General features: G+C 41.6%; 2 protein-coding genes across 2 annotated transcripts in view; one reads left to right on the top strand and one right to left on the bottom strand.

Annotated features, from left to right (window-relative positions):
• Positions 1-26,512, bottom strand: part of snd1 (staphylococcal nuclease and tudor domain containing 1) — a 276,271-nt gene that overhangs the window by 133,308 nt on the left and 116,451 nt on the right. The gene's annotated exons all lie outside the window — the stretch shown is intronic.
• Positions 12,463-18,302, top strand: lrrc4.1 (leucine rich repeat containing 4.1). The gene is made up of 2 exons (XM_049474270.1): positions 12,463-13,301; positions 13,470-18,302. Exon 2 carries the CDS (start codon positions 14,177-14,179, stop codon positions 16,841-16,843), a length of 2,667 nt encoding a protein of 888 aa, XP_049330227.1. The 5' UTR covers positions 12,463-13,301; positions 13,470-14,176; the 3' UTR covers positions 16,844-18,302.

The raw sequence follows: 26,512 nt of genomic DNA, 5'->3' as shown, positions 1-26,512 counted from the left end.
GGATTAAAATGTGGAACATTACAAAGAGATGATTGGCCAGAGAGAATTCTCAATTTTATTCTTTTTTTCTTTTTCATTTTTCCATTAGGCAAATTTGGTACCTGGAATTGGGTGCATTTTCATTACCTGCATGTGCGAAGTCCCAAGTGAGCAGAGTAGTGTTTAAATGAAGACATCTACCACAATCCAGCCATTTGTAAAATCAGACAGCTATGCAACGTCTCACACAGTTGAACAGGGGTTTAAAGCAGCTGCCATAGAATGCATGAGTTGTTCTTTGGTTTATAATTGGTACAGTATGTGACTTTAGTTGGGAAATCATGCAAATTTGCATGCCAATTACACAGTTCTGGTTTCCTTTTTCGCTAGGCTTATGATATAAGTACGAGCTCTGCATTTATTGGCTGGCTTACGGCACTGTGGCCGCTCACAGGAGCCACATTGTGCTGTATTACTATCAGCAAAGTAACAAGAACACAAAAATTATTTATGCATGTTTCTCAGGGGGACGTCTGTGGAAATATTTCACGCTCTACTCAGTGATAAAGCTCTTGCACCCAGACTGCAACTGAAAAAACAGGAGGACCACAGTTTTTTGGCTTTCTTGGTCACGACATCAGGTTCAGTAGCTCCTCCATTTCCAGTCGCTGTTGTGTTTACATGGATCTCCAAAGAAACGTGCGCTCAAAGTGTAATTTCTGTGCATGGCCATGGACAAATATCTATTTTATTAAATGCGAGGTGACAAAACTTATGTGATTCCCAATGGGACTCCCGATGGGACTAGAATTACCAAAGGACCACAGAGTTCAGCGAAAAACATAGGTAATTTAGCCTGTCATTTTTTTTTTTTTTTGGAGGACATCTGAAAAAAAAAAAAACGTGTACATGGTCGTTCCAGGCAGGAATATAATCACGGAGGACCCCCCCCCCCAAATAAAAGAGAATTTTACCCCAGAACCCCTTAGAAACTAATCCAGTCCGGATAGGACTTCAGTGTTATTTTTTTACAGTGTAGACACAACAGTGTTTACGGTTCATGGTATGAAATTTATTATGTAGTGAACTCTAAACATTATCCATTAAACAAGAGTGTCATCCAATCACGTTACAACACACTGTTCCTTACACTTTACACATTGTGTACTCAAAACTGACTTCACCGCCTTCCCATTCTCACAATCCCCCCTCGACCAAATGGTAAGTGATGAGCAGCCCACACATGGCTCCTTAATCCTGAAAAGCCTGGCTTAAGAAAGAAATAAATAAAAAATGAAAAAACACTAACATATGAAAAGGGATTTGGAGAATATGGTCTGTAACAAATCTGTTTGCATTAGCAGGATATTAAGTGCCTAAAACAGGCCTGGGAGCGGAGGCTGGGGAACAGGGGGGCTAGCACACAGTGCTTCAGCCATATTTTACATCCCTCCACCTCTTTCTTTTCCGTTTGTTTGTTCCCGTTCTATACACACCCTCCCCCACAGGGTCATCAATCGTTCTTTCTTTTTGCCCTGGTGGCAGGGGGAGCTTTGAGAGCTCAATCAGTGGCCTTCCCGGCCAGTGCTTAACCCTGCTCCCCATGCTGGACAGCCACTGTTCAATTTAGAAAGTGCAGCCCACGCCGCCCCCCTCCGGCCACCGCCACCACCACCCCACACTTCATACTGTGCTCCACCACCTCTGGGAAATCCTGAGCTGCACTGCAACAGAAAACACATTTAAGAAAAGGTCATAGCCCATAGTTTACGAGGATTTATCCTGGAGCTTTCAGTCATACTCCCTGTTCTCCCCCCTCGGACCCCAGCACCATTCTGCTGCTGTCTTACTGGAGAACACCCCCTTCTGTATGTGGGCCACGGCTGAGATACTGCCCAGCTATGTATGTCCAGTTGAGTGGATGTGAGTTGAATGCAGTCTTTAACACATTTGTCCACCAGTGCAGCGCAGATTAGACACACTTTGCTCAAGGTCTGGTTCTCTACACCTGGTCGATGAAAGGTGGGCGGGGGGGGGGTTGGGAGGGGGCCCTCAGTCAAAAATAACCAGAATGTTTTCTATATTTGTAAATTTGAGTGACTAGGGCTGTGTAGTGGCAAGAATTTGTATTACAGTACGTATAAATGATACAAGGGATCTGATTCAATATATTTTGATACATATTGTGATACAAGGCCTAGAAGTGCTCAGTTAACTCAGTTAAACCCTGTAACTCAGAATATTACAATATTCTAGTTTAAAAAGCTTCAAAACTACCATGAGATGGTATACAGTAAAACTATCCTAAGATATTATAATACAGTAAAAATGTATCTAATTTGCCAAGTGTAAATTACCTTACACCATTGTTACTTAACCCTTACTAAAAACACAGTTAAGTGCCAGCATATAAAAAATAAATGTAATTATGATTGTATCTAGTGTTTAAACAAGTAGGATCTATCTTTTTTTGGAAACTAATAATTAAAAGTAGTTACTGTGTTTTTTTTAAAGATTAAAACAGTACTGATAAATAAAAATGTCGTAATAATTCGATATATTTAAACATTTTCTTACATCCCTATAAGTGATGCAAGACACACACACACACACACACACACACTTCCTCTTGCAGAGATGATCCATATTTTCCAGCAATGCAGAATTCACCTTGATGTGCCTTTTCGGGCTGAATATAATTCTCCATGCATTAGATTACCAGACCCTATTACCTCTGCCTCTGCCTCCAGCCCTGCATGCTCCCTCGCTCTCGCTCATCTTTCTTGGAATAGACTGTAAGCATATTGTTCATTTAAATCTAACAGAGCTCAATCTTCCTACAACTCAACAGCTTAATGGTGCCATTGGAATATATTAAATCCCTCCATGAGGCACATTGTGCAAGTTTAAGTCGGATCCATTTGCCCTTTTCTTATTCTATTCCATTGCTTGAAGTGCGCACGGTTAAAAGGCGGTCATGAAGTCGCATCGATGTGGCGGGAGATGACCTCTAGATGACCTTGGCAATGGGCTGCCGGCGAGAGGTGTATTTGTGGATAAAGGGATATTGCGGATGCCTAGTTCAGCATGGAACAGCCATAATCCCACAGAGTCGCTGTTTAGTATTTTCAGATATTTGTGACTAAACCATAATAAAACACAAAGACGTGTGCAATGAGGTCACCAGACAGACATTAAAAAAAGAGATGCGGTAAAGTACATAGTTAGGATATATTTAGGGAAATAATATAATATATATATAAAAACAGAAGAAAATGTATTAGATTCCAGGGGAAAACTTCAAAGCCAGTCGTCTCTTTTTGAGTCATCTCTAAGGCTGTTTTCAACCCTAGCTTGTTTGCTAAAGTCTGCAGCAAAGTTTGGGTTTTTTGGGACATTATGTTTTATATATTTATTTATTTCATTAACTTAACAAAAAAAAAAAAAAACAAGAATCAAACAACAAACAATACAATATTCTGATATTCCAAATGTTACAGAACAGGAACTAGTATTTTATGTCCCATGAGCTTTTGACTTGTGGGGCATCCTTTATTAACTTCTATTGAGTCACTGTCTGACGTGTGGACAATAGTTGGAACCAAAAGCCGCTGGTCACAGTCATTTCCACCCATTGCACCGTTCAATGTGGGTGAAAATGCCTTCTATGATGTGTTCCCAGAACCAATTTGACAAGTGTGTGTGTGGATCAAGGAATTTAATCTCATGCAACCTGTCCAATTAGATCCATTAGACAAAGCATGCTAGCCTTGGGCCAACTACTTTACAGCATTAAAACCCTGTTTTTGTGTTGTGTAGCACACTATTACTTATTAAACAAGGTCCCATCCCTAAACAAATGCATGTCCTCTGCTGTTACAAGCAGCTTGGCTATATGATGAATGATGATTGATGTAGTGTGTTAATGGTTAAGTCGTCGATCTCTCCATACAGAGGCTGACAAGACTGACAGAGAACCCCTGTTCCTTTTCATGGCTAGAAAAATGGTAAGGATAGCTTAGAATTCAAATTAGCACCTGTACCACACTGCCTTGTAGAAAATGGAATTGGATGTGGCTTAGAAAATGCTATTTGGTGAACCACATGACAAAATGTGGGGTTTACCTGAATAAAGGTAGAGGTGGAGTACTCTGAAAGTGAAAGCATCCATAGATCACAAATTCCACTGTATTTCACTTCATTTCTCTATACTGCTCTGTATCCTGGCAGTAAATAAATGGGGTATAAAGTGGATGACTGAAGGGAGGGGCTGGCTGATGCTAACGACAGACTGAATCAACTGAGGTTGGCACAGTGCTTGAGATAGAGGTCCTTTCATCTCCACAGAAATCATGTCCACGCATTAGAGACACAAAAATAAACTTTTTTACAGCTGCCTGTTGCCATGGCTTTGCGAAGAAGACTGCTGCATTAGGGAATGCTGGCTCTGGCCAGAAAACTGTGCTTGCTGCTGATGGAAATGATTTAACAGCCATTAATTAACAAACTTTTAGCCATTTTGCAAAAGAAACAATCAATAAGAAAATAAATGTATATAGTACATCACAACTAATGTGTGTTCTTTCCAAATTCAACTCAAAATACCACTTTTAATAACTACTGCAGTCAATCCCCTGAAGAGAATATGCAAAATAGGTGGAAAATCAAGAGCTTAATTAGCTGCTTGAAAAAAACAACAAAAAAAAAACATTAAATACCTGTTTTTTATGTTTGATTTTATGTGAAAAACACGGCTGTAAGTTGAGATAGCAAGTCACGAAGCAAAAAGTACTGAATGTTCTTAAAGTTCATAATTAAAGGAAAAGTGGCTACACTACCTGGACGCCACAGAAAGGGGAGGCCATTGCTGGCCGCCACCAGTATACTGAGAAAGCAGGTGGTGAATGCCAAAAAACAAAAAGCAGCACAATTTGGAGTCAACAGACACTGATGTTTCAGTCTGAAACACTAAAAGTCTCCATGTCTGTACTTTTTACTTACATAATAACACAAGGTCAGCTTCATTATACACAACATCATGTAAGAAATCGTCCAAAAGTTGTGGGGCTTTCTGGTTCTGTGGATCAGCTCTTTGTCGATAGAACAAACAATGAAGCACTTGCTGAAAAGAATACCCTGCCTTCACTGAAGTATGGCAGTGGCTCAGTCATGCTCTAGGGCTGCTTTACTTCCACTGGCTCGGGAAACCTAAAGCATATGGAGCGCAAGAATTTCTAACAGGACAGTGATCCCAAGCAAACCTTAAAGTACTCCAAGGTTTCGTTTCAAAAGAATTCCTGGAAGATTCTGGAAAGGCCAGAACTAGAACTGAATAGGAAATCATCTGAATACTGAAAATTACTGCCAGTGAGAATAGGTCAACTCTGCCTATGAATGCTACCAAAAGCTGGTGTATGGATATGCAATGTATCTGCAACCGGCAAACAATAAAAAAGGTTGCTTTTCTGAGAAATAAATGTCTTGATTAGGATTGACAAAATTGAGAACCAGCAGTAGACATTAAACGTGGCATTATGTTAACATTGTAGAACCTGCTTATATTATTGTTTTTTCCCCTTGCAAGCATCTAAAAGTAAGTGTAATTGGCTAAAAAGCTCAATTTGCAATTCAAGCTAAATTTGAATTATTTTAATACATTTGGATTGCAACTGTACATTTGCATACAAACGATTATGAAAGACCATTCTGTCAGGGACTGGCACCATGATGGAACTGAAAAGGTAAGTTCAAAAGTTCAGTAAAACCAGTGCCAAGAGACTATTCATCTTAAGAGATGTTACGTAATGACTACATAAAGGAGAAACCTGCTGCCAAAAATTACTATAGTAGAACTTTTTGGCACGTTTCCACACTTGCAGCTTCAAATATATAAAGCTGCCAGTTCAGTCATGCATGTATTCATATGAATTACCATCTCATAAGAAGGTGCGGAATGAAAGGCTCAACAGATTTCCATTGGAAATGTGTGAAGGGAGCTTCACTACTGCTGCATTTTCAGCTCCTCAAAATAGAAGCAGCCGGCAAACTTCATGCTTGGGCTGTGTTACAGCAGGGCATTAATGTTACGCGCAGATATTTAATTTAAAAACACTGAACTCGCTCTTATGTTTCGAGTCACACAAGGACACAAAAGTTCCCTTTCCAACTCATCCGCTAATGAGTATTCCATATCAGGAACTTGTATTGGCATATGAGAGCACTCCGCTATCTCATTAAAAGGAATGAGTCCATCAGTTTGACAAGCTTGCCATTTTTACTGCAGGTACAGTTTGCCCTTTCAGGCCGATACGGATCTAAATCAGGAAGGAAAATCCTAGCCTAAAGCATTTCGAGAGGAAACGATGAGACTGTTCTCAAAGCAAGCTCTGCGACTGCAAGTGCCCTCAGAATCAGCTCAGCGCACCGGCTGCCGGTGATGGGTGAAGTGGGACTCCAGTTGAGTTGGATTTAAGGTACCTGGCTGGAGCTTCATAAGCTGGCCTGTGGCCAGAAGACAAACGGAGCCTGGCATAATGAAGGTCATTAGCAGATAAAGAATGGCCATTAGGAGACTGCCGGCAAAGAGGAGGGGCTGTGACACCCAGCGCCATGGCACCGACTCACTTCAGCTCCCACCAATTCCTCACAGCACAAACAGCCTGGGCAAATATCATTAACCACACACTGGGGCCTGACTGCTAGAACAGAGGAGAGCGACAGACAGATATGAACAATAAGAGCGAGAGAGAGAGAGACACACATGAGATAACCTGCATGAAGCAGAGAGACATGAGAAACGTAATCTTGTTATCAGGTAGCGGTTTTATTAACCCTAATCTAATTCTGCATCTTAGTTCATTTTTTCAGAAGCTAACAAGCAATCTCTACATTTCAAGTGTGAAACTGCTTTAAAGTGGAAAATTAAATCTTACATGACACTATTTAACCTTGTATGTAACTTAGATTCCAATAAATAGTCATTTTCCTAGGGTCCTAACCCTAACCAAATCAGCTGAAATTTAACACTCACTAGCAAGTTAAAGAAAGGTATGGCTTGCTGATTTAACCTCAGCTAAAAAGCTTATCGCTCAAAGGTGGCTTTCCCTATGTAATCTCAGTATCCAACACTGACCATCACAGCTACTTGATATAGCAATGTTAGAACTGTCCACAGCTCGAAATTGTAAAGGCAAATCATTTACTCAAGACTTGGAAGCAAATATGTTGGGATGTAAGAAACAGATTGGAAAACATGTGAGGCATGCTAAATTAAAAATACTATATAATTATATACTATAATATTATATATATATATATATATATATATATATATATATATATCATTTCATTTTAAGGGTATGTATATAACTGTGTATATATGTAGATGCTTATGTAGGCTTAGACTGTATGTGCAGGACAGGGGAAGGGAGGGTTCTCATTGTCATTTTGTCTGTTCTTTCCAAATTTTTGGTTTTGTAGTAGTATATTTATTATATTTGATAACAGTTGAACTGACTGTGAGAAAAACAGAAATAAATAAAAAAAACTGATCACAAAAAAGGCGTATAGCAAACTGAATATTTATAGATCTATAGAATACTATCCAAAACAGAATAAGAGCAAAATTTGCAATACATGGTTTCATCACAGTGCATGTGTGCATGCACCTTAGTTACATCACAGGACATGCAAAATCAGGTAAGGGAAAACATCTAGCATTTTCTCACTTTTAATAACAAATATACCATTTGGCTGTTTATTTGACGCTATTTTGGATATTTGCATAAGGAGCATTTTGGTGGCATGTGGCCAAAACTCCTATATTGTGAAATTATTGCAATATTTATCTTATGAAAGAGTGGTGGTGAGATCAGAGCCAATGTAGACATATTTAATGGACTGGACATGATTCTGGCTTGGACATATGCATTGATTTCATATTTCACAAAGCTAAGAACAAAACTAGAAATACTATGCCACCGTAAATTTGGACTTAATTTGGAGATTAGTTTTTTTTTTTAATTAACAGTTTTGTCTCCTTACATTAAAGACAAGATAGACACAAAAAAATTGCAAGGAAAAAAAACTGTAAAACTGAAAAATAACAGTTCATGTTGAAATCACATAACTAAATTTAGAAAATCATAAATAAATTTCTGGTATTAACATTCCTAATGCCCACAAAGCAAAAGCACAGAGGCATTTTAAAACTCCTATTTTAAAGTCCCATGTGCATGCCATAGTGTTGTCTATTGCTCCGTCATAGTTGGGAGCATACGATGTGAATAATGATAAGAGGTAAATCCCACATAAGGTGGGTGGTGGAGGGGGGAGGGAGGCACAGCGCTGCCTGCTGCAGTAATCTCCCATGGAATTAATTCCTGGAAACTGAAATTAAATGGAACGGAAGTGTCCGTTCCCCCAACCCATTCAAGGTCACAAGTGTTTGCTGAAATGACAGAGCTTTCAGACTGACATTTGATTGATTCAAAGCCTGGGAGAAAATATGTCTGAGCAGCCTGGAGCTGACACCAACGATGGGAGTATGTGTGTTTGCTGTAGATGCAACATCACTCCCCCAAACACACACACCCGAAACAAAGTAGCTGTTTGCTGTTCCTCAGAAACGTGTACACACAACAGCAGTAACATATGGGTAAAAGAGGATAAGACTGCATATTCCCACGCTGTGACACTGTTAGACACACAGTATGTCTGTTTCGACTTTCTGGAGGTGATCCACAGAAAAGTCACAGGGGTCTGTGAGTGCATAAAGAGAAAATAGTATATCAGGAGCTTGTTCGTCTATTCCATTGGAGCTGTGCGGCAGCAGCTGAGCCTGCGGTGACGAGCCAAATGCATCATAATAGAGCACAATAATTCCCTGAGCTGAAACATTGCATTCAGTGCATTCAGTTCTGGGCCATGTTTCATACAGTCTGCTCATTCTTGGTTGGTGGAGATGTTTGTCTAAAGTAGAAGTTTGACATAAGAAATTGAGTAACTGAGCACTCGCTACATAACCACTTGACTGACAGAACAGTACAATACTACTGCCCCCACTGAAATAATAACCTGCGTTCAAAATACAGGGGTGCAGCAATTCTGAAAAACAGCACCAAGTACAGAAACTTTAAGTCCTGTGTAGGGCTGGGTGACATGCTTAAGAAAAATGGTGATATACAAAAAAAAAAAAAAAAAAAAAAAAAAAAAAAACACAAAGTAGGCGGATATACTCTTTAAAATTTTAAGATTTATTTATTAAAATCACACCCAGAAGGTAACATGTTTAGCAGAAATGCTTTTCTGATATCATACTTTTTACAGAACATTGCAAAATGTCAATACATACAATATATTCTTCAGCCCTAGTCTTGTGTGATTTTTATAAGGATATGGCGTAATCTTTCTGAATACTGCAGCAGATATAAAATATATCTGGTTTTGAAAGGCTCATTGTTGTCAGGATGTGTTAACCTTATAAGTCTGATATCAGAGTCAAGAAAAGTGACACACCCAGTTAATATTTCAATTATTTTACACTACTGTAAAATATTTACAGTATGTTTTTAGGGTTTACTATAACTGGTTTAACAATCCATTATAAGCATTTTCACCAATACATGTTAGCACAAAAACTGTTAGCAATACCTGCTGGCCATAACACATTATACGGTATTTTGCACATCTGAACACAGTGAAAACATGTCCACAGATGACTGGTTTAATGACAAATAGACAGTGCTAATAAACTACATACCAACACTGTTTTTACTACTTTTTATGTGCAGTGCAGCCATCTTGGATTCTGAACTTGGAAAATCATCATTCAAAGCATCACATCATTCAAAGCCACCTTTGCAGTAACCACTCACCTAGAGGAATGGGCAGCCACCTAGGTGCACAGGGAGCAATTGGGGGTTATGTGCCTTGCTCAAGGGCACCTCAGCTGTAATTACTGAGGAAAGAGAAACTGTAGTTCCTTCAGTCAAGGGACTCAACCAGGCAACCTTCTGGTCCCAAGACCCCCCTTCTCTAACTATTATATAAAGGCTAACCCCATAAGAAGCCAATTTATACAGGACACAATGTTCCACTGTGAATGACCACTACAGAAATATAATTTCTTTAGCATTTTAAATGCTGTGAAGTTGATAAAAAGTGGTACATTTTATTGCAGCTGTCACTAAAACATTCCACCCATCTGGAGGGGCAATAAACACATTAAATGTTTAAACTTCACCGCATCACAGCTGGACTTGCATGTTACTGCAGGAATTGTAGTGGTTTAAATGTATTGATATGATATCTGTTGTCTTGTTTGTCCCCTCCCCCTATTATTCCACACAACTCTGGTCCTCTGGTATTGTACTGTATAGCAGAACATTGCACGACCACATTGTTATTCCAAAGGTATTTCATCATACCAGTACCAGTGGAAGACCATTCTGAAAGTGTTTCAGGCTCTGTGTTGCTGACACTAATGCACACAGTGCTCAATGATATGGATCTGCTTTGAAGGTACAGTCCAGACAGCATAGCCCAGGGACTAAAGCCCATAGTGACTTAATTGGACAGTATTGGTGCTCTCCAGTAGGTTGGAGCCGGGTGGGAGGGTGACCTACATGCAGCTGGCTTCAGCCCAGATTTAGTGGCACACCCTGGGGCTCCTTCACCACCTCCCCCACTCTGGACTAACCGACAAGTTCCCACCACGTCAAACTGGGTCGGACTGCATGCCCAGTTCCAAGCAGACCTCTTCCACAAGCTTCCCTGCCCGGGGCGAGGTGGGCTGGCAGACCGGAGCTTCAGTTCCCTTTTCGGACCTTTTCCAGAAGGCTGTGAGCAAGATGGGCACCCCCAACATGAGCAAGGCATTCTGGGTCACACTGCAGTCCATGGATCAGCAACACAGACAGCTGGAGTGAGTGGTACAGTCCACGTGGTAAGAACTGCCCAGAGCCACATGCAACCTCCTGTACAGATGTGTGCGCACCATATACAAACACACATCCAACCCACACGTGTTGGTGGACAAGCCTGTAGGGGGATTATCGTGTCCCAAATCATGTGTGTCATATCCCTGTCCACCAGTATGACTATGGGCAAACAGAGCCACTCACTATCTGCCTGACAAACATGAAGAGTCAACCAGAAAACCACATCACAAACAGCTCACCGTATCCCTATTTTTAACTGGCTTACTACTACAATCCATTGTTTGTTCATTCACAGAACCACACAAAAGTAAATCTTGAGACTGGTCCCTTCCAGCACTGTTCTATTTAGGAAAGTTCCTTCGGTCATTTGTCTTCATCGTTTTAGCTGCGAGTTGTAAAACTGCGAAATAACCCTTTTTATACAAAGTTCCTTTGGCTTCCAAACAGTAGGTAGGTGGGCACAAGAGTGTAGAGGGTGCAAAAGGCTATGAAAAAGCACATTTTTTAAACTCTACCGGGGTGATAAGGAACGTTCTAAAACAGGATGTACTGCCCGTGCTCAGTTCCAGCACTGTCAGAACTCCCATAGCATGACAGGAAGGATATTTTAATCTTGGAAGGCAGGAGAAAGAGGGGGTGAGAGAGAGAACGAGTGAGAGCCTATATTCCAGGAGTCCTGCCTGGCTCTGTGCAGCCAAGAAACTCCCTCAGCTGCATCCAAGAGTGGCTTAATCCGTCTGGAGAGAGTGATGACCCACACACAGTACTGTCCAACCCCTACTGTGCCTCCTCTTGGACCGTGCACTGACCAGGCCAACACACTTACAGTCTCCCTCTCCAACTCATCCAGCAGTGGAGTGTTACAAACCCTGTGTGACTAAACACCACCATCACCTTCTGCCTCAAACAAAAAAAGAGAAGGAGGCGGTGGACAAAGATGAAACAGGGCAGCACATCTTAGGATGTAGGAAGTAGTGAGAACGGCATAAAAAGTCACTAATTCACTGGACAGTGTTTATCTGCAAAATAACAACAGCATGCACTGCTTTCTTGTGCAGCCTTAAAATAATGCCATGTACCCCCCCCCCCACCTCCAGAGTAACCAGTAAACCAGTAAAAGAAAAAACAAAAAAAAGAAAGGCTAAACAGAGGAAGGCAGTTGTATAGAGGAAGATGGTGGATAAAGGTAACGAGAGAAAACTGTAAAACCAGTAAAGGGCTTAAGCAAAAGAGCAGACCATTGCCAGAAGGGGGAGGGGGTGGATAGTGTCAGAGAAGGAGCGTTTTGAGCAAGTCTGTATGCGCATGTGAGGGAGAAGGAGAGAGAGAGTAAAAGGGGGATAGGGAGAGTGCAAGAGAGAAAGAGAGAGAGAGAGAGAGAGAGACAGCACAAGAGAGACAAAGAGAGCAAGAGCATGTGTGTGTGTGTGTGTGTGTGTGTGTGTGTGTGTGTGTGTGAGAGAGAGAGTGGGCGGATGAGTTAATGCACAAAAACACTGCATCAAACCAATGCACTGCTTGAAGCACGATGCGTCAGCAGTACATTCACGTTTCCACTGAAGGACAAAAGGGAGAGTGAGCGCATGTGCCTGTGCCCTGGCTGACTGCTTGCTAAAGCACCCCAAAACGTGCTGGGGGGGTAAAAAAAAAAAAAATACATCGTAAGCTGTTGCTGCTGCACACAGCAATGGAAGCAGGACTAAGGCAGGACCAGCAGGGTTAAAAGGAGAAGAAAAAGGGAAAAAAAGAAACGCGAGAGCGAGAAAGAACGCTGTTGCCGTGGGGACGTACTTCTCCCTCCCAGCGCTCATCCGGCAGCAGCTCAAGTCGGGGGCTGTGGGTCTGAGCTCCCCAACGCTGCTCTCAGCTCAGGACACCGCAGGGGCTCTAGCTTCGCGCTATACGGATACTTTTCAGATCGACGCTACGTCACAGGAGGGGAGGAGAAGTGCGCTCTCTCGCTTGCTCTCTCACTCTTACTCTCATTCCAGGGAACGAGAGAGAGAGGGAGAGAGAGCAAGCGCAAAAGAGAGAGAGAGCACGAGCGTGCGAGCGAGCAAGCGCAAGAGTGTGCTCGAAAGCAGGAGAGAGCTTTCTCCACCAAGCAAGCCTTATTGGGCTCGTGCTGCCAGCAGTACCTTCCTTCGGACTCGCCGATTCCCTTTTCAAAAGAAAGTGACGGATTACCAGGAAGACTGCGGGAGGCAGATTGCTGCCGCTACCATTTGTGAATCTGCCGAGCTGGAGAGCGGAACTAGTTAAGGAAAGAAGCAACCCAGTGACTGCAGTGTCTCACACAGCCTTTTAAACTGACCGAGGCACAGAGGCAAATCAAGCAGACAAGGGACAAGCCTTGACAGAAGGAGGACAGCAACTGGGAAAGTGAGTGGAAAAGACTCTTAGGGGATTCAGGCTTTTCTTTTTTTTCTTTTTTTATTTTTAAAACAAAAGGATAGAGAAGCATCTGAAAAGACTGAGGAATTCTGATTCTTCTCTCCCCCCCCTTTTCCCCCCAAACCCTCCTCCTTTTCACCCTCTGCCTTGGTTTAGCGCATTTAGGCATTATACTATTATGGAGACTCAGAAAAGGCATTTAACAGCGGCTTCAAGCGGCAGTTTCCAAGGACATGCTTCTGCGGATGAGGTGACAGCGAACGACGGAGCACGTCTCTGGGAACAAAACTGGAATGTTATCATTGCCTAAAGCTCTGTGGGCCTGCAGCTTTTCTTTGGATGCTCTTCTTTGGATTTATTAGGGGCCATTTTGGTGTTCTTTTTCCTTTCAACAATAAACTAAATTAAAAGGCATTCCTTTTCACTGGGATATATGAATCTTTGAAAAAAAGAAAAAAAAAAAGAAACAGAAAAAGGGAGAAAATAGCAGCATCTGTGATTGTGATTGCAAAAAAAGGACCTGTAAAACCACTGAGGTAGGTGTCTGGCCTTTCCAAAGCTTTATATATAAAAAGTCTGCCCTATTCTCGTTCATTACTCCTTGGCTTTTTTTTCTACCCATCCCCGTTGCTCTCGCACTTTGTTAATGAAGATGGCCCCACTAGTTCAGTAAATGGAAAAACAAGCTAGAGTGTTGCTTAACCCAGGGTAGGGACAGTTTTCTTTAAACTAGCACCAAACCCCTCCCCTCATTCCCCTTTCCACCTCCTCCTTTCTTCCCAATCACTACCGTCACCCCAAAGCCCACCCCCCATCCCTTCCCCCGCCCCCCAGACGATGCTGAATTATGAACGTGCCACATCATGAGTCTCCTGGGGCGGGTAGCTGTGCGTCGAGCCAGGAAAACCGCCCTGCTCTGTGTCGTCTTCCTCATGGTGCAAGTGTGCGTGGAGGTGGCGGCAGGAGCGGCGGGTCCCCAAGGCTGCCCGCCCGTCTGCTCCTGCAGTAACCAGCTCAGCAAGGTGGTGTGCACCCGCCGCGGTCTCACCCGCGTGCCCCCTGGCATCCCCACAAACACAAGGCACCTCAACCTGATGGAGAACGGCATCGAGGCAGTGGAGGCCGACTCCTTTCGACATCTCCACCACCTGGAGGTGCTTCAGCTGGGGCGCAATGCCATCCGACAGATCGAGGTAGGAGCCTTCAATGGCCTTACCAGCTTGAACACCCTGGAGCTCTTCGATAACCGGCTGACAGTAGTGCCTAGCGGCGCTTTTGAGTATCTGTCAAAGCTGAGGGAACTGTGGCTGAGAAACAACCCCATCGAGAGCATACCTTCTTATGCCTTCAACCGAGTGCCCTCTCTCATGCGTCTGGACCTAGGTGAGCTGAGAAAGCTTGAGTACATCTCTGAAGGGGCCTTTGAGGGTTTGGTCAACCTCAAGTACCTCAACTTAGGCATGTGCAACATCCGAGGAGAGATGCCCAACCTGAACCCGCTGCTAGCACTAGAGGAGCTGGAGATCTCAGAGAACTTCTTCCCTGAGATCAAACCCAGCTCTTTCAAAGGACTGACATCCCTTAAAAAGCTATGGATCATGAACTCTAAAATAGGGCTAATTGAACGCAATGCATTCGATGACCTGTCCTCTCTGGTGGAGCTAAACCTAGCCCACAACAATCTGAGTTCTCTGCCCCATGAGTTGTTTGCCCCTTTGAAGTTCTTGGTGGAACTACACCTCCACCACAACCCTTGGAACTGCGGCTGCGATTCATTGTGGCTAGCACGGTGGCTGCGTGACTACATCCCAACCAACTCGACCTGCTGCGGCAGATGTCATTCTCCAGCACACATGAGAGGTCGTCAGATGGTGGAGGTGGACAGAGGTGACACCGGTGCAATGCAGTGCTCTGCCCCCTTCATTGCAGATGCCCCAAGAGACCTCAATATTTCAGCAGAACGGGTAGCAGAGCTGCGATGTCGAACGCCGTCAATGTCGTCAGTGCGGTGGCTCCTACCAAATGGCACTATACTGACACATGCATCCAGTCATCCAAGGATAACCGTGCTCAATGATGGAACTCTAAACTTTTCGAACGTGCTTGTGGCCGACACAGGCATGTACACTTGCATGGTGTCCAACGCAGCAGGAAAATCCAATGCTTCGGCTTACTTAAATGTGAGCGCAGCTGAACTCAACACATCCAACCTCAGCTACTTCACTACTGTCACAGTGGAAGTGCTGGGACCGACATCTGAGCTGCCAAAAACCAAGACCACAACAACCACACCAGGTGCAAGTACAACGACCACAGCTTCTCCCTCTGTCTTTCAACCGGTTTTCATCTCAACACCAACAGTACTTCTCCAAAGCACTGACATACCACCAAGTCGGCCGCCTGCAGTGCCAGCTTCAAAAGTTACAACAGGGAAACCTCCCAATCCAGCCAGCACCAGCCTGGACGAGGTCATGAAGACAACAAAGATCATCATTGGCTGTTTTGTGGCAGTGACACTGCTAGCAGCAATCATGCTAATAGTGTTCTACAAACTGAGGAAGCGGCATCAACAAAGGAGCACCGTGGCTGCAGCCAGGACTGTGGAGATCATTCCTGTGGATGAGGACCTACCACCACCTGCATCTGCTGCCAGTATACGAGGGGAGGGAGCACTAACACTACCAGAGATTAGGGACCATAACAGTATTCACAAGTTGGACTACATCACCCACAAATCAGACTACAGCTACCATAAACCCAAAATGGATTACAGCACTCACAAACCCAAGTCAGATTACAGCATCCACAAACCCAAACCTGACTTTAGCACTTATAAACCGAAATCGGACTACTGCATCCAGATTCCCAAGACAGACTACATTACACACAAGCCAAAAGAGGATTACAACACTTACAAACCACAAGTGGACTACAGCCCTCACAAACCATCCCCAGACTTCACTCACAGATCATTGCCTGATTATCACATTAAAAAGCCAGAGCAAAGTCCGTACAAACCTGGATATAACACCCACAAGCCTGATTACAAATCTCAAACAGTCAAACCAGACTTCAGCCCTTTCAAACCAGATTACAGCATTCACAAACCCAAAACAGACTATAGCACGCACAAAGCCAAAACCAATTACATTCCCCACAAAGCTGCCACCAACTACAGTCCCTTCAAGATGGATTGCAGTCCCTTCAAACCGGACTACAGTGCATTTAAGGCAGACTACAGCCCACTCAAAGCTGAATACATCAGCCACAAACCAGACTTTAGCCCCCACAAGTCTAAAATGGATTACAGTCCTCACAAAGAGGACTACAGCCCCCATAAGCTCAACTATAGCACCCTAAAGCCCAAGTACAACACCTACAAGCCTGGAGGACATGCAGCTAAATGGACAGAAAGCAACAGCATTGGAAACTCTCTTCCTCGAACCTTGCCCAGTACCATCACCACTATCTCAGAGCCCTTCGTCATGAAAACACATGCGAAGGAGAAAGTACAAGAGACTCAAATCTAGCCCTCGACAACCTGCTCCCAAAAGAGAAATTGTGGCCAAATCACGGCCAGAAATATATCCCTAATCCCCTTAAAACACTCCCAAGACACCCAATGAAAACATGCAATAGAATGCACAAAGAGAAAAAAAAAAAAAAAAAAAGACTGTTCTTTTTTTTTGTACAGCGTGCAAATCCTAGAGACTGATTTCTTGATGTACATGCTTATAAATAAATAAATAAATATATATATATATGGAGAGAAAAAAAAATCAGAAAAACTATCATGGGCTGTCATAGAGAAGCAGATTATATTAAAAATAAATTAAACTATTTTCTAACTTGTAACTTCTATTTAAAAAGACAAGTTGTTTAAAGATGCTGTCCTGACTTTAAGAAATGAGGGTAGTGTTTTCAAAGGGCATTCTGTGTGATTTCTAAACCATGCTACAGAGAATGCAGTGAAAAGAAGAAAAAAAGAAAAGAAAAAAAAACATTTATACTGAGAAGTCTTTCTTTAAGAGGAAAAAAAGGTCCATGTTGATCTTTACAGATTTATCTTGTAAGCACCATAAATTTGTACTGTGCCAAATGTTATACATGCAATAAAAACAGATTTTTGGAAGAAAAAAAGTAGAGATTTTTCTTCACTCTCCCTCTCTCTCTCTCTTCTGGCGTACTGTAGCGATCAGGCAAAGGCTTCAACCACTGCAGTAGGACTCTGCAGTTAGACTTTAACCCTGAAACTGCTGGATGATGCTTGAACCTAATGAGCTCCTTTAGAGAAGAGTTATGCATCTTGCTTTACACACGCTCGACCGCATCACCGTCTGTCAATTTACACTCAGCTTATGTAATTAGGGCTGAGTCTGCATTTTCGCCTCCTAGGAGGTGGATATCTGAAACATGACGTGTTTCTTTCCAAGTTCTCAATGCGTCAGCTGCAGGTAAACAGCTGGCAGAAAAGCTGCTGAATAAAGCTACTTTTTTTTCAAGGGCAAAGACGATCAGAAGAATATTTAGAGTATACATATAAAGTGCTTTGATCTTGGCTGAGGTGGTTTCAATGTGCTTTAATGCTTATTTTGTTAAACAGCAGGTTTTATAGAAAGAAATACAACTCAATGCATTTTGCCTTCAAAATTTAGAAAAAGGTGTGTGGTAGGTGATTTATCACCACAAATTGATCTGTTTTGTTAGGAAAAAATACAGTACAATATGATCTACAAGACTGTGGGCTTTTTTATAAAAAAATTAAAAAAATATATATATATTGATGCCCTTTTCATGAAAGTTTCAATCAAATCTTTTCATTGCATTCCTAAACATCAGATTTTGTTTCATATTATGGTATTAATAAACAAGTATATACATATATTTAGGTGTTTAATACACAAAATGGTAATAAAAGGATCCTGCTCCCTTTTTAGAACAGGATGCGCTTCTCAGAACACGGTGAAATTCAGGCTTGGCATGCATGGGATTCTCAAGACTGCAATGTGTTCAATGTGTGACCGCTTTAGAGGTCTTTGCATTCCTGCAGAATGTTGGCATTTTCCTTTATTTTTGTCTTTTTTGGGTTATAAAAAGGGGGTTGAAAGAACGTTGCGCAGCTAAGTGTTCATGCAAGGCCTCATACACTGCTAATTGAAATGCAAGAAAAGAGAAAGACTAAACAGTCGACAAACTGACAGCATATTAGAGGATAATAAAACGTAATGCATGTTTGTGTCAAGAGGCATATTGGCTGAGTGGGCACAGGCTGTCTAAGAGATTAAAGGCTGATTAAATGATAATTGATCCAGCACACGCGCACGGACACACCCTTCCCATAAAGCTGGGACATCTGGCCACAGTGCTGCCTGGTCCCAAAGCACTGGCCAAGCCCGGCTGCAGGGCCCACGTCTCTGCCCACTTCCACCCAGTTTGGATACTTCCTCATATTTACTGCTAGGATTATGCAATATCAGCATCTTGGAAAAAATACAATAATCTGTCTGTCCAACGATTTTCTGAATTATGTTTCCTTCTGTAGGCAGTATTGAACATTTCAGAAGCTTAAAGGGCCCATTTATAACTTATACTTTGATTTTTCTTTTTCTTTTTTTTTCGCATTTATATTACTATTATTATTATTATTATTTTATTATTATTATTATTCTGACAGCCAGTTATGACATCTGTTACGGTGTATGTACAAAAGCATTCATCATTTTACATTTTCATTTTTCAGATTCTGCCACATTGTAATACCATATGTCATAGAAAAATAACTTTTTATGATATAGCTCTCATTCCATGGAAGTTAAAGAATGCTGTACTGATCTTCAAGATGTGTGTGAGGCCTACTGCATTGAATGTGGATGTGATATCTGCCAAAATTGTCTGTCAGTTGTTCGCCAGGACAGTTTCAGCAAGATGCTGCCAGTCACAATCATTATAATTCGCTGCTATGTTGCCGTTTTGGATATAACTTTGGAGATATTTTGTGTACAAAGCACAAAATTGCATGTTTTCAAATATTTTCTGACTGCCCTGTGTTGTTTTTAATACTTTAAGAAGTCCAGTTGAACTTTTACTGTTTTTACAATTTACTGGAATGTGGATGGATGGGACTGCAATGTGCTGATTGAGCGCATGCAAGTAGTTTATTTATTTTTTATCAGAATTGGGAATTGTATATTGGCTGTCTTTCTAGCCTAGACTGCAGGTAGAATATATTTGGAACTTGTTTTTGTTTATCACACTCTATGCAAAAAGTGAGGAACGTTCAGTTTTCCATAATATGAACCCTTTAAGTAAGTAGAGGTGTTACTTCTGAGGAGGTCTTGGAAATGTACAGAACTGTTTAAGTTATGAGGCGTTATCTTTTGAGTGAGGCTGAACAGTGGTCAATGTGCTCATGGCAAGGTGAAGTGAATTATTATTATGAGTGTGAGTGAAGACTTATAGCGGGTGCCAAGTTCCATATCCAAAGTTTAACGCATGCATTAAACATTGCTTCCATTGCATATGGTTAGAATTGTCTTATGTGCAATTCACTAAGTAATAGTGACAAATTATCTAGCTACAAATGTCTCTGGCAGAAATTACATCCATATTAAATGCAGAAGGCCCCAAACTCATATACCACAGCTTATGTCAATGGTATTTATACTTAAATGGAACATGGCAAACTTGTGTCCAGTATTCTATACACAATCTGTAGTTTTGAATCTGTGCTTCAACAATGGCTCATGCTGGTCACTTAAGCAGAGATCAAGCCAGATCAAGTCAAATGTGGCCCTCTCACTTTCAGCCAATGAGTCAGATGCTGAATTCACAAAGCAAGTATTGTTCCAGGAGATAGCTTTGTTACAATATGACACACGATCAGAAAAAGGTGCGTTTTAAAGGGCGCCGGCATGAATTGCAGCTACAAAGAGAGGAGTTGTTTTAAAATTAATTTGCACCAGCCATGTCGCTGATGCTTCTACAACTTAAAACATTACAATTATGCCTCTGTGTGCCGCTGTTTAAGGGCGAGCTGTAATTATAAGGCATCCGCACAAAGAGCGAGGGGCTTTAAATTGAATGTTGCATGCGATTGTGCTGGCGAGAGAATCAGAAGCAGAGAGCACACTCATGAGCTGCCGCTTAGCAGATGCAGTTATTCCATTTTGCAAGAGCGCCTCCACAGTGTCTCATTCGCAATTAGGAAGCGATTTCAAAAGGGGGCATGTGGCTCTGTGTTAGCAAACAGATCAGAGCTTGGCAGAAATGGGGAAGGGGGAGGAAGAAACATGATGGAGACGGAGGGAGAGCAGGAAGGAGAAGAGCAAAGAGATTAAAGAAGAGATTAAATGAAAGTGAAGCGGTAGGACAGATGAACAGGAACGGAGAGTAAGGATGGGAACGCTGGGGCAGTGGGGAGATCAAGTGAAGACCTTGCAGCATCAGTGCCAGCCAAATTTGGACAGAGGGACTGTTACTGGGGCGACTGGGGAAGCGAAGCAGCAGAAGTGTGATGTGGGGGAGGGGCGGTCCACCAGGACAGATGGAATAGAGATAACAATGGCAGTGACAGACTGCAACACAGATGAGGATCATGGGCACAGGGTCAGAGCATGATCTTGTCCGTCGTTGCTGAGGAGGCAGGAATACTAGGCCGGATTTTATGTTTGAGAGAGCATTGTGATATGCATTTCGATTGTTTGAGCAAGTGATCGGCTGTGGGCAGATGGTCAAACATGCGTTTTAAGACTTTCTAATTCGATTAAAGGTTTAAATTTAAGATATAAATAACTATTGTACTAATGGCGCTTGTGCAGTTCATGGTACCTACACTGTTAAAATTGATCGACTCCTAATACGCATTTTAGCTTTTCCACTAGGCAAGTTTTGTACTAGGTTACTTGGAACTGGGTACTTTTTAGTACAAGCATGCAGAGTAGGGGCTAAAGCATGACTTGTAAACTTTCAAGAGCCCATAGAAAATAATTAGTCAATCAATCAATCTCAGTGACGTAATTATCCGTAAACTGAGAATCAGAAATAAGACCCTACTCAGTTTGTGCTGATGCTTCTAAGCATGGTAGGTTTTACAACAGCACCAAATATATATTTCAAGCTTAGTGGATAACAAACCAGGTACCAAGATCCAAAATGCAAGCAGAAGCAAGTGGTGAAGGCACCAAGCAATGGGTAGCAAGTAAGTGGCTCAGCCTAAGAAGCCTTCAGAAATCACACAACCTATTTTGTGTACAGAAACGAGAAACTCTTGCTGTTTAGTGTCGTTATTTACGAGCTGCTGTAGCAGGGTCAACTGCATACGCAGTTTGTTGTGAGGCATTAACGGAGATCTGTAGATTTTCTGATCGCTCACAAAAGCAGCCCATTACAAGCTGAATGGAGCGTTCGTCATTGGCTGACCTTCTCCTCCGCCGTCTCAGGAGGATGCGCGAACAGATGTTCGCTGGATGCACTTCTGTCTGCGCCTCTATTCTAGGTTTCTCTAGCGAGGTGTGTGTGTGTGAGTCTGTGAGAGAAAGGCGGGTGTAGATGAGCTAGAGATGAGGCAGTTTATGACTGCCTGTGCTGGCTTTTGTTCTTCAGGGCCCTGGTTACAAATCACGTCTCGCCATCACTTCTTCTGCCTCGTGTCTTTGGGCCACAAAGGGAGATTTAAGAGCTCGAAAAGGCCCCAAAAAACACGCAACTGTGGGCTTGTACAGCACCTGTCTTTGGAGCCTGGTTTTCAGACAGTGCAAAAGAAGCACTTTAACCTTTAAGCTTAAAAGACTGAGGTAATAAGCCTTGTGCAAGCTTGCATGAAATATGGACCACGGGCTCAGCTAAGATGGCACTGAATATTTACACGATGTCCAAGCAGACCAAGATGAAGGGCTTCTTGCATGAAAAAAAAAAAGAGCACAGAAGTAGTATGACTCTTACACACACGCCCACCATCATCGGTGGTTAGTGCAGAAATCGGGCTAAGCCTTCCCAAGCTGCTCCTTCATTATACATTAGCATATCTCTGTGGTGCGGTTTCTGTGGCCTCTGGTGGTGCTACACATTCGGGAGACATTTCAAGCTTGTCTGCTCTGCCCATGTTTCTCATTTTAACATGATGCAAATGGTGACAGTGCGAGGAGCCTCTCCCCCAAAGCCAGTTTCTAGCATGTTCCACCCAGAGGGCCTGCTCTTCTGACGCACATCAGCTCCACACACAGGGACTTGGGCAAAATGACTTCACTTTGGCACAGTTTGCGGTTCGAGTATGACAAGCATCTCCTACGGTGCTCCTTCAAAGGGGCCGAGGGAAGGGGGAGGGAACTAGCCAAGGTAGCTACTTAACGCTGCGGCCATCAAAGTCCCTCTGATTCACCGTGTGAGCGCAGTCACAGCGCTCTGCTTTTAGAGAACGGAAAATTAAGGAGGAATTCCACTTGTTTTGACTAACCTGGTGGGATGCAGACAGCTCAGGGAGAGGTTAGGTGGATTGCTCGTAAATTTAGTAGCGGCACACAAAAAAGAAACTTATTTAACAGGGTGGCGGCCAATCGGATCAATGAAATGAGGTGTGAAATTTGCATAATCAACATTTAATTACTTGTAAAATTATGCATGAGCACAACATTTTTGCTACAAATTATTATTAGCCTACAAGCCTAAATACGTTAACATTTTAAAACTGGATAAATTACTTTATTATTATGTAAATATGGAGAGTAAGTATGCAGCCGCCAGGTTTTGTGTCGTTGTTGGTTTGCAACAATGAAAAAACACCACATTTTCCATCTCATATTTTAAGTCTCATAGTTTTTTCGTCTTTCCATTTGCAGCTCTTAATTCTAACAGTTAGTTTTCCACGTGTTATTATTGGCACATTTGTTTTTCTTTGTTTTAAAATATGATTTTGCTATTCCGTAAAAAAGGGGAATTATACCTAGGGACAACGTGATTCAGAGGCTTGACAAGATTGAGCAGCAAAGTAATAGTCGAGCTGTCAGTCAAATACCTGGTTAATAATACTATTAGTGGTTATAATGTTCTTTTGGATGCACAGAATACATAAAGTAAATGTTCTTAGGAGCTTTTTCAGTAAGTGACATTGGTAAAAAATGGCCTGTTTACAACAGATTTGTTGTAAACCAACCAGCTAAAGTAGTCAGCGATGCTGGACCTACAGTATTTATAGTTCCCTTCAAAATCCATTTTATTTTTGGCAAGAACAGAGTTCAAGAACTGTTTAAAACATTTACAACATCTCTCACATAAGCTTGGGAGTTGAACCATACTTAAGTAGCTTTGGTTTATATCAGTTGGAAACAGCAAAAAGTAAACAGAGCTGAGCTATGGTACTGAATTTTGATGGAACGTAAAACAATTTGGAATAAAATACACTTTTATACTTGGTCTATGGAAAGGGTTGGGCCTAATCAATATGTAGGTGTGTTTGGTACTGCCTCTAGTTTCTAATGTGCAGACTCTGGTTGCAAATTTAACACAAAAAAAATGTTGGCTTGATTCCTACAGAGCAAAAGGGAATAAAACTGCCTTATTATTACTATTTTTTTACATTTATTGCTCTAAATACCTAAACATGCTTGCATCACTTATAGCAACTAAACAAGCAGGCAATGGTCACTGAGGGAAGTTATTTGTTCTTCCGTAATAAAAAAAAAACAAGCAGCAGCTCAATTCTTCTGTTAACACAGTTGTGCCATCATGCAGTGGTAGCTTGAATAATGTGTTCAATTAGTTGTAGTTAGCATTATGACTCATTTATATTATATTATTCAATTAGTTTTTACGTTGCATGCCACCATTACCACAACACGCTTCTTTTTCTTCAAAAACTGAAATCATATGGGTAACGCGTAAAGTTCGGCCGGGAAATGGAGTTTGGCATGGTTGGTGCATATCTAAAAAGCTGAGCTCATTTGGGCTTTTTTATTTGTTGTGTTTAGAAAGCTATGAACCACACATAATTGCTTAATAAATGTGGTAAGACCACAGGTTCAACTAAAACAGTTATCTAATCTATAAATTGTTTTATGCATGGCAGACACAAGTCCCTGTTCGCGTTTTTTTATGAACTTGTCTGATTGGATACTTAATCATGAGTCGTCCACGTGTTAAAAGGCTCTCAGGTCTGCACACTGAGGAGAAGCGCTGAATGAATCTGCTCATAAGAAAACAGTAAGAAAAGAGAAATGCGTGTGGCAAAACTGCCTTATTTTCTGGAAGAGAAAAAAGCTGGGCTAATGCACTGCATTTACTTTTTACTTGTGTTTTATTGCTAATAGAAAAGGAGATATACTCCTAGTATTGTTTAATGGTTTAAACATTAAGAATAGTATGTTTACATACTAAAAATAAAATGTTAGATTAAGTATCCCAATATTCAGATGAGCTGGAAGCTATTCTACAATATGTCATGTGGTGCAACCATGATTTACCAGACTTAGTGTACATCAAATAAAACTGATAGAAAGCATAAAATACAATTAACTTAAGCATACTGTAAAAGCAATATTGTAGCCAAAGAGTTCATTTGATTATTATATTTAAAAAACAACAACAACAACAAAAAAAGAAAAACTAAACCTATTAACAAAAATGACTAATATAGGGACAGACTTTAAGATGTATCCAAGATAACATGCCTGAATGGAAATGTTTCGCCGCAGGGGTTAGGATTTAATATATCACAATATATTGCGGTACTGTAAGCAAGGCAATGTATTGTGAAAGTTTTCTCAAAAAATATTTTAACAGTCACATTAAGAAAATACTTTTATAAAATTGAAACAGAAATGTTGAATTTTAATCCATTCAGAACAGTGGTACAACACTAAATAATAAGTAAAAAGGGTAAAAAAAAAATACAACACTAAATAAACAACTGACATGTAAACTAATAATTATAAATGAATAGATTATTATAATTTAGACAGAATTGCAAAAAAAAAAAAAAAAAGCCACAATACTTCGATATATTGATATTTTATACCCCTAATATTGAGATAATATTAAGATGTTTGAGATAGTAAGATGTGTCCCATGTGAGATTAAGGTGGGCTGTAATTATGGAGGCCATTTGGAAAGCCCAACTGTCCCAGTAAAAACACTTAAATCAAGTCCCACTTGTGTGTGTTAACTGTGTTACACTTGGTGCTAAGCAGATGACTATCCCTGACCAATAAATGTTGGTCTGACATTTTTTCAGGGTCATAAAAATATTGTAAGGCACCATTTTATTGAAACAGCAGACTTCACTTGGAAACAATAGACATTCTAAGTTAACAGAACTGGGATCAGGACAGGAAAAAGCAGGATTGTGCTTTCTTAGAGGACTTGCTCGTTTGGTACAGCCTTGCATCAGCCTTCCATTACCAGCGTTTCAATTGGACTGACAAGTAAAATCCACCGAGAAGACTGAAACATAAAACTCACCAGACCTTGGCCACTTCATCAACCACCCCTGCTGCCTTTATAGACAGTGCAGACTTAAAAAAAAAAAAAAAAAAAAAAGTGTGTTTTTTTTTTTAATACCTTGTCAGCAGGGGGCACCTCTAATTAAAGACCGCCTATACCAATAGCAGCCTACCATCCCGCTCTCCTACCTTTACCACCAGCTGTGAAGGGCTAATTAAATACAAGGGTGACATCAGACATCAAAGTTGGAGAATATGCCAACACACTCTGGCCTCTCTCTGAGCCATCCAGTTCTTATTTTACCCTCTCACTCAGACACACACACACACACACTCTCTACACAAAAGCCTTTAACTAATCACCCTTCAGCACCCTGAGGCCAGTGATGGCTGAATGCAGGCATGAGCATGATATTTTCCCCGCATCGCCACGCAAAGTGACAGCGGGCTGAGGTTAGCACAGTTAATTTAAGCCGGGTGACTGTCTGCAGTGAAGTGGCTGTGGCCGGGCTGCTGCCCTCGGTACACAGTGTAGATTCAAGCTGCTGTAAATCCAGGCGCTGGACAATAGGATTAAACTTTGTGCTTGTTGGTGCTCGTCACTGAGGCCAAAGTGCATTATTCGTCGATATTGGGGACAATTGATGTCATCACATGAAAGTTCAAAGTGCTCTATAATGCTTATATGCTGCAAGATTGAGTAGTGCAGAGGATAACAAGCCTAGAACCAATGGTTTACGTTTGACCAGTAAGATAAATTGTATTTTT

The sequence above is a fragment of the Astyanax mexicanus genome, chromosome 2, assembly GCF_023375975.1.
Source record: "Astyanax mexicanus isolate ESR-SI-001 chromosome 2, AstMex3_surface, whole genome shotgun sequence".
In the NCBI taxonomy this organism is placed as follows: Eukaryota; Metazoa; Chordata; class Actinopteri; order Characiformes; family Acestrorhamphidae; genus Astyanax; species Astyanax mexicanus.
Note: the sequence above shows the minus strand (reverse complement) of the source record. Positions and strands in the feature narration are given on the sequence as shown.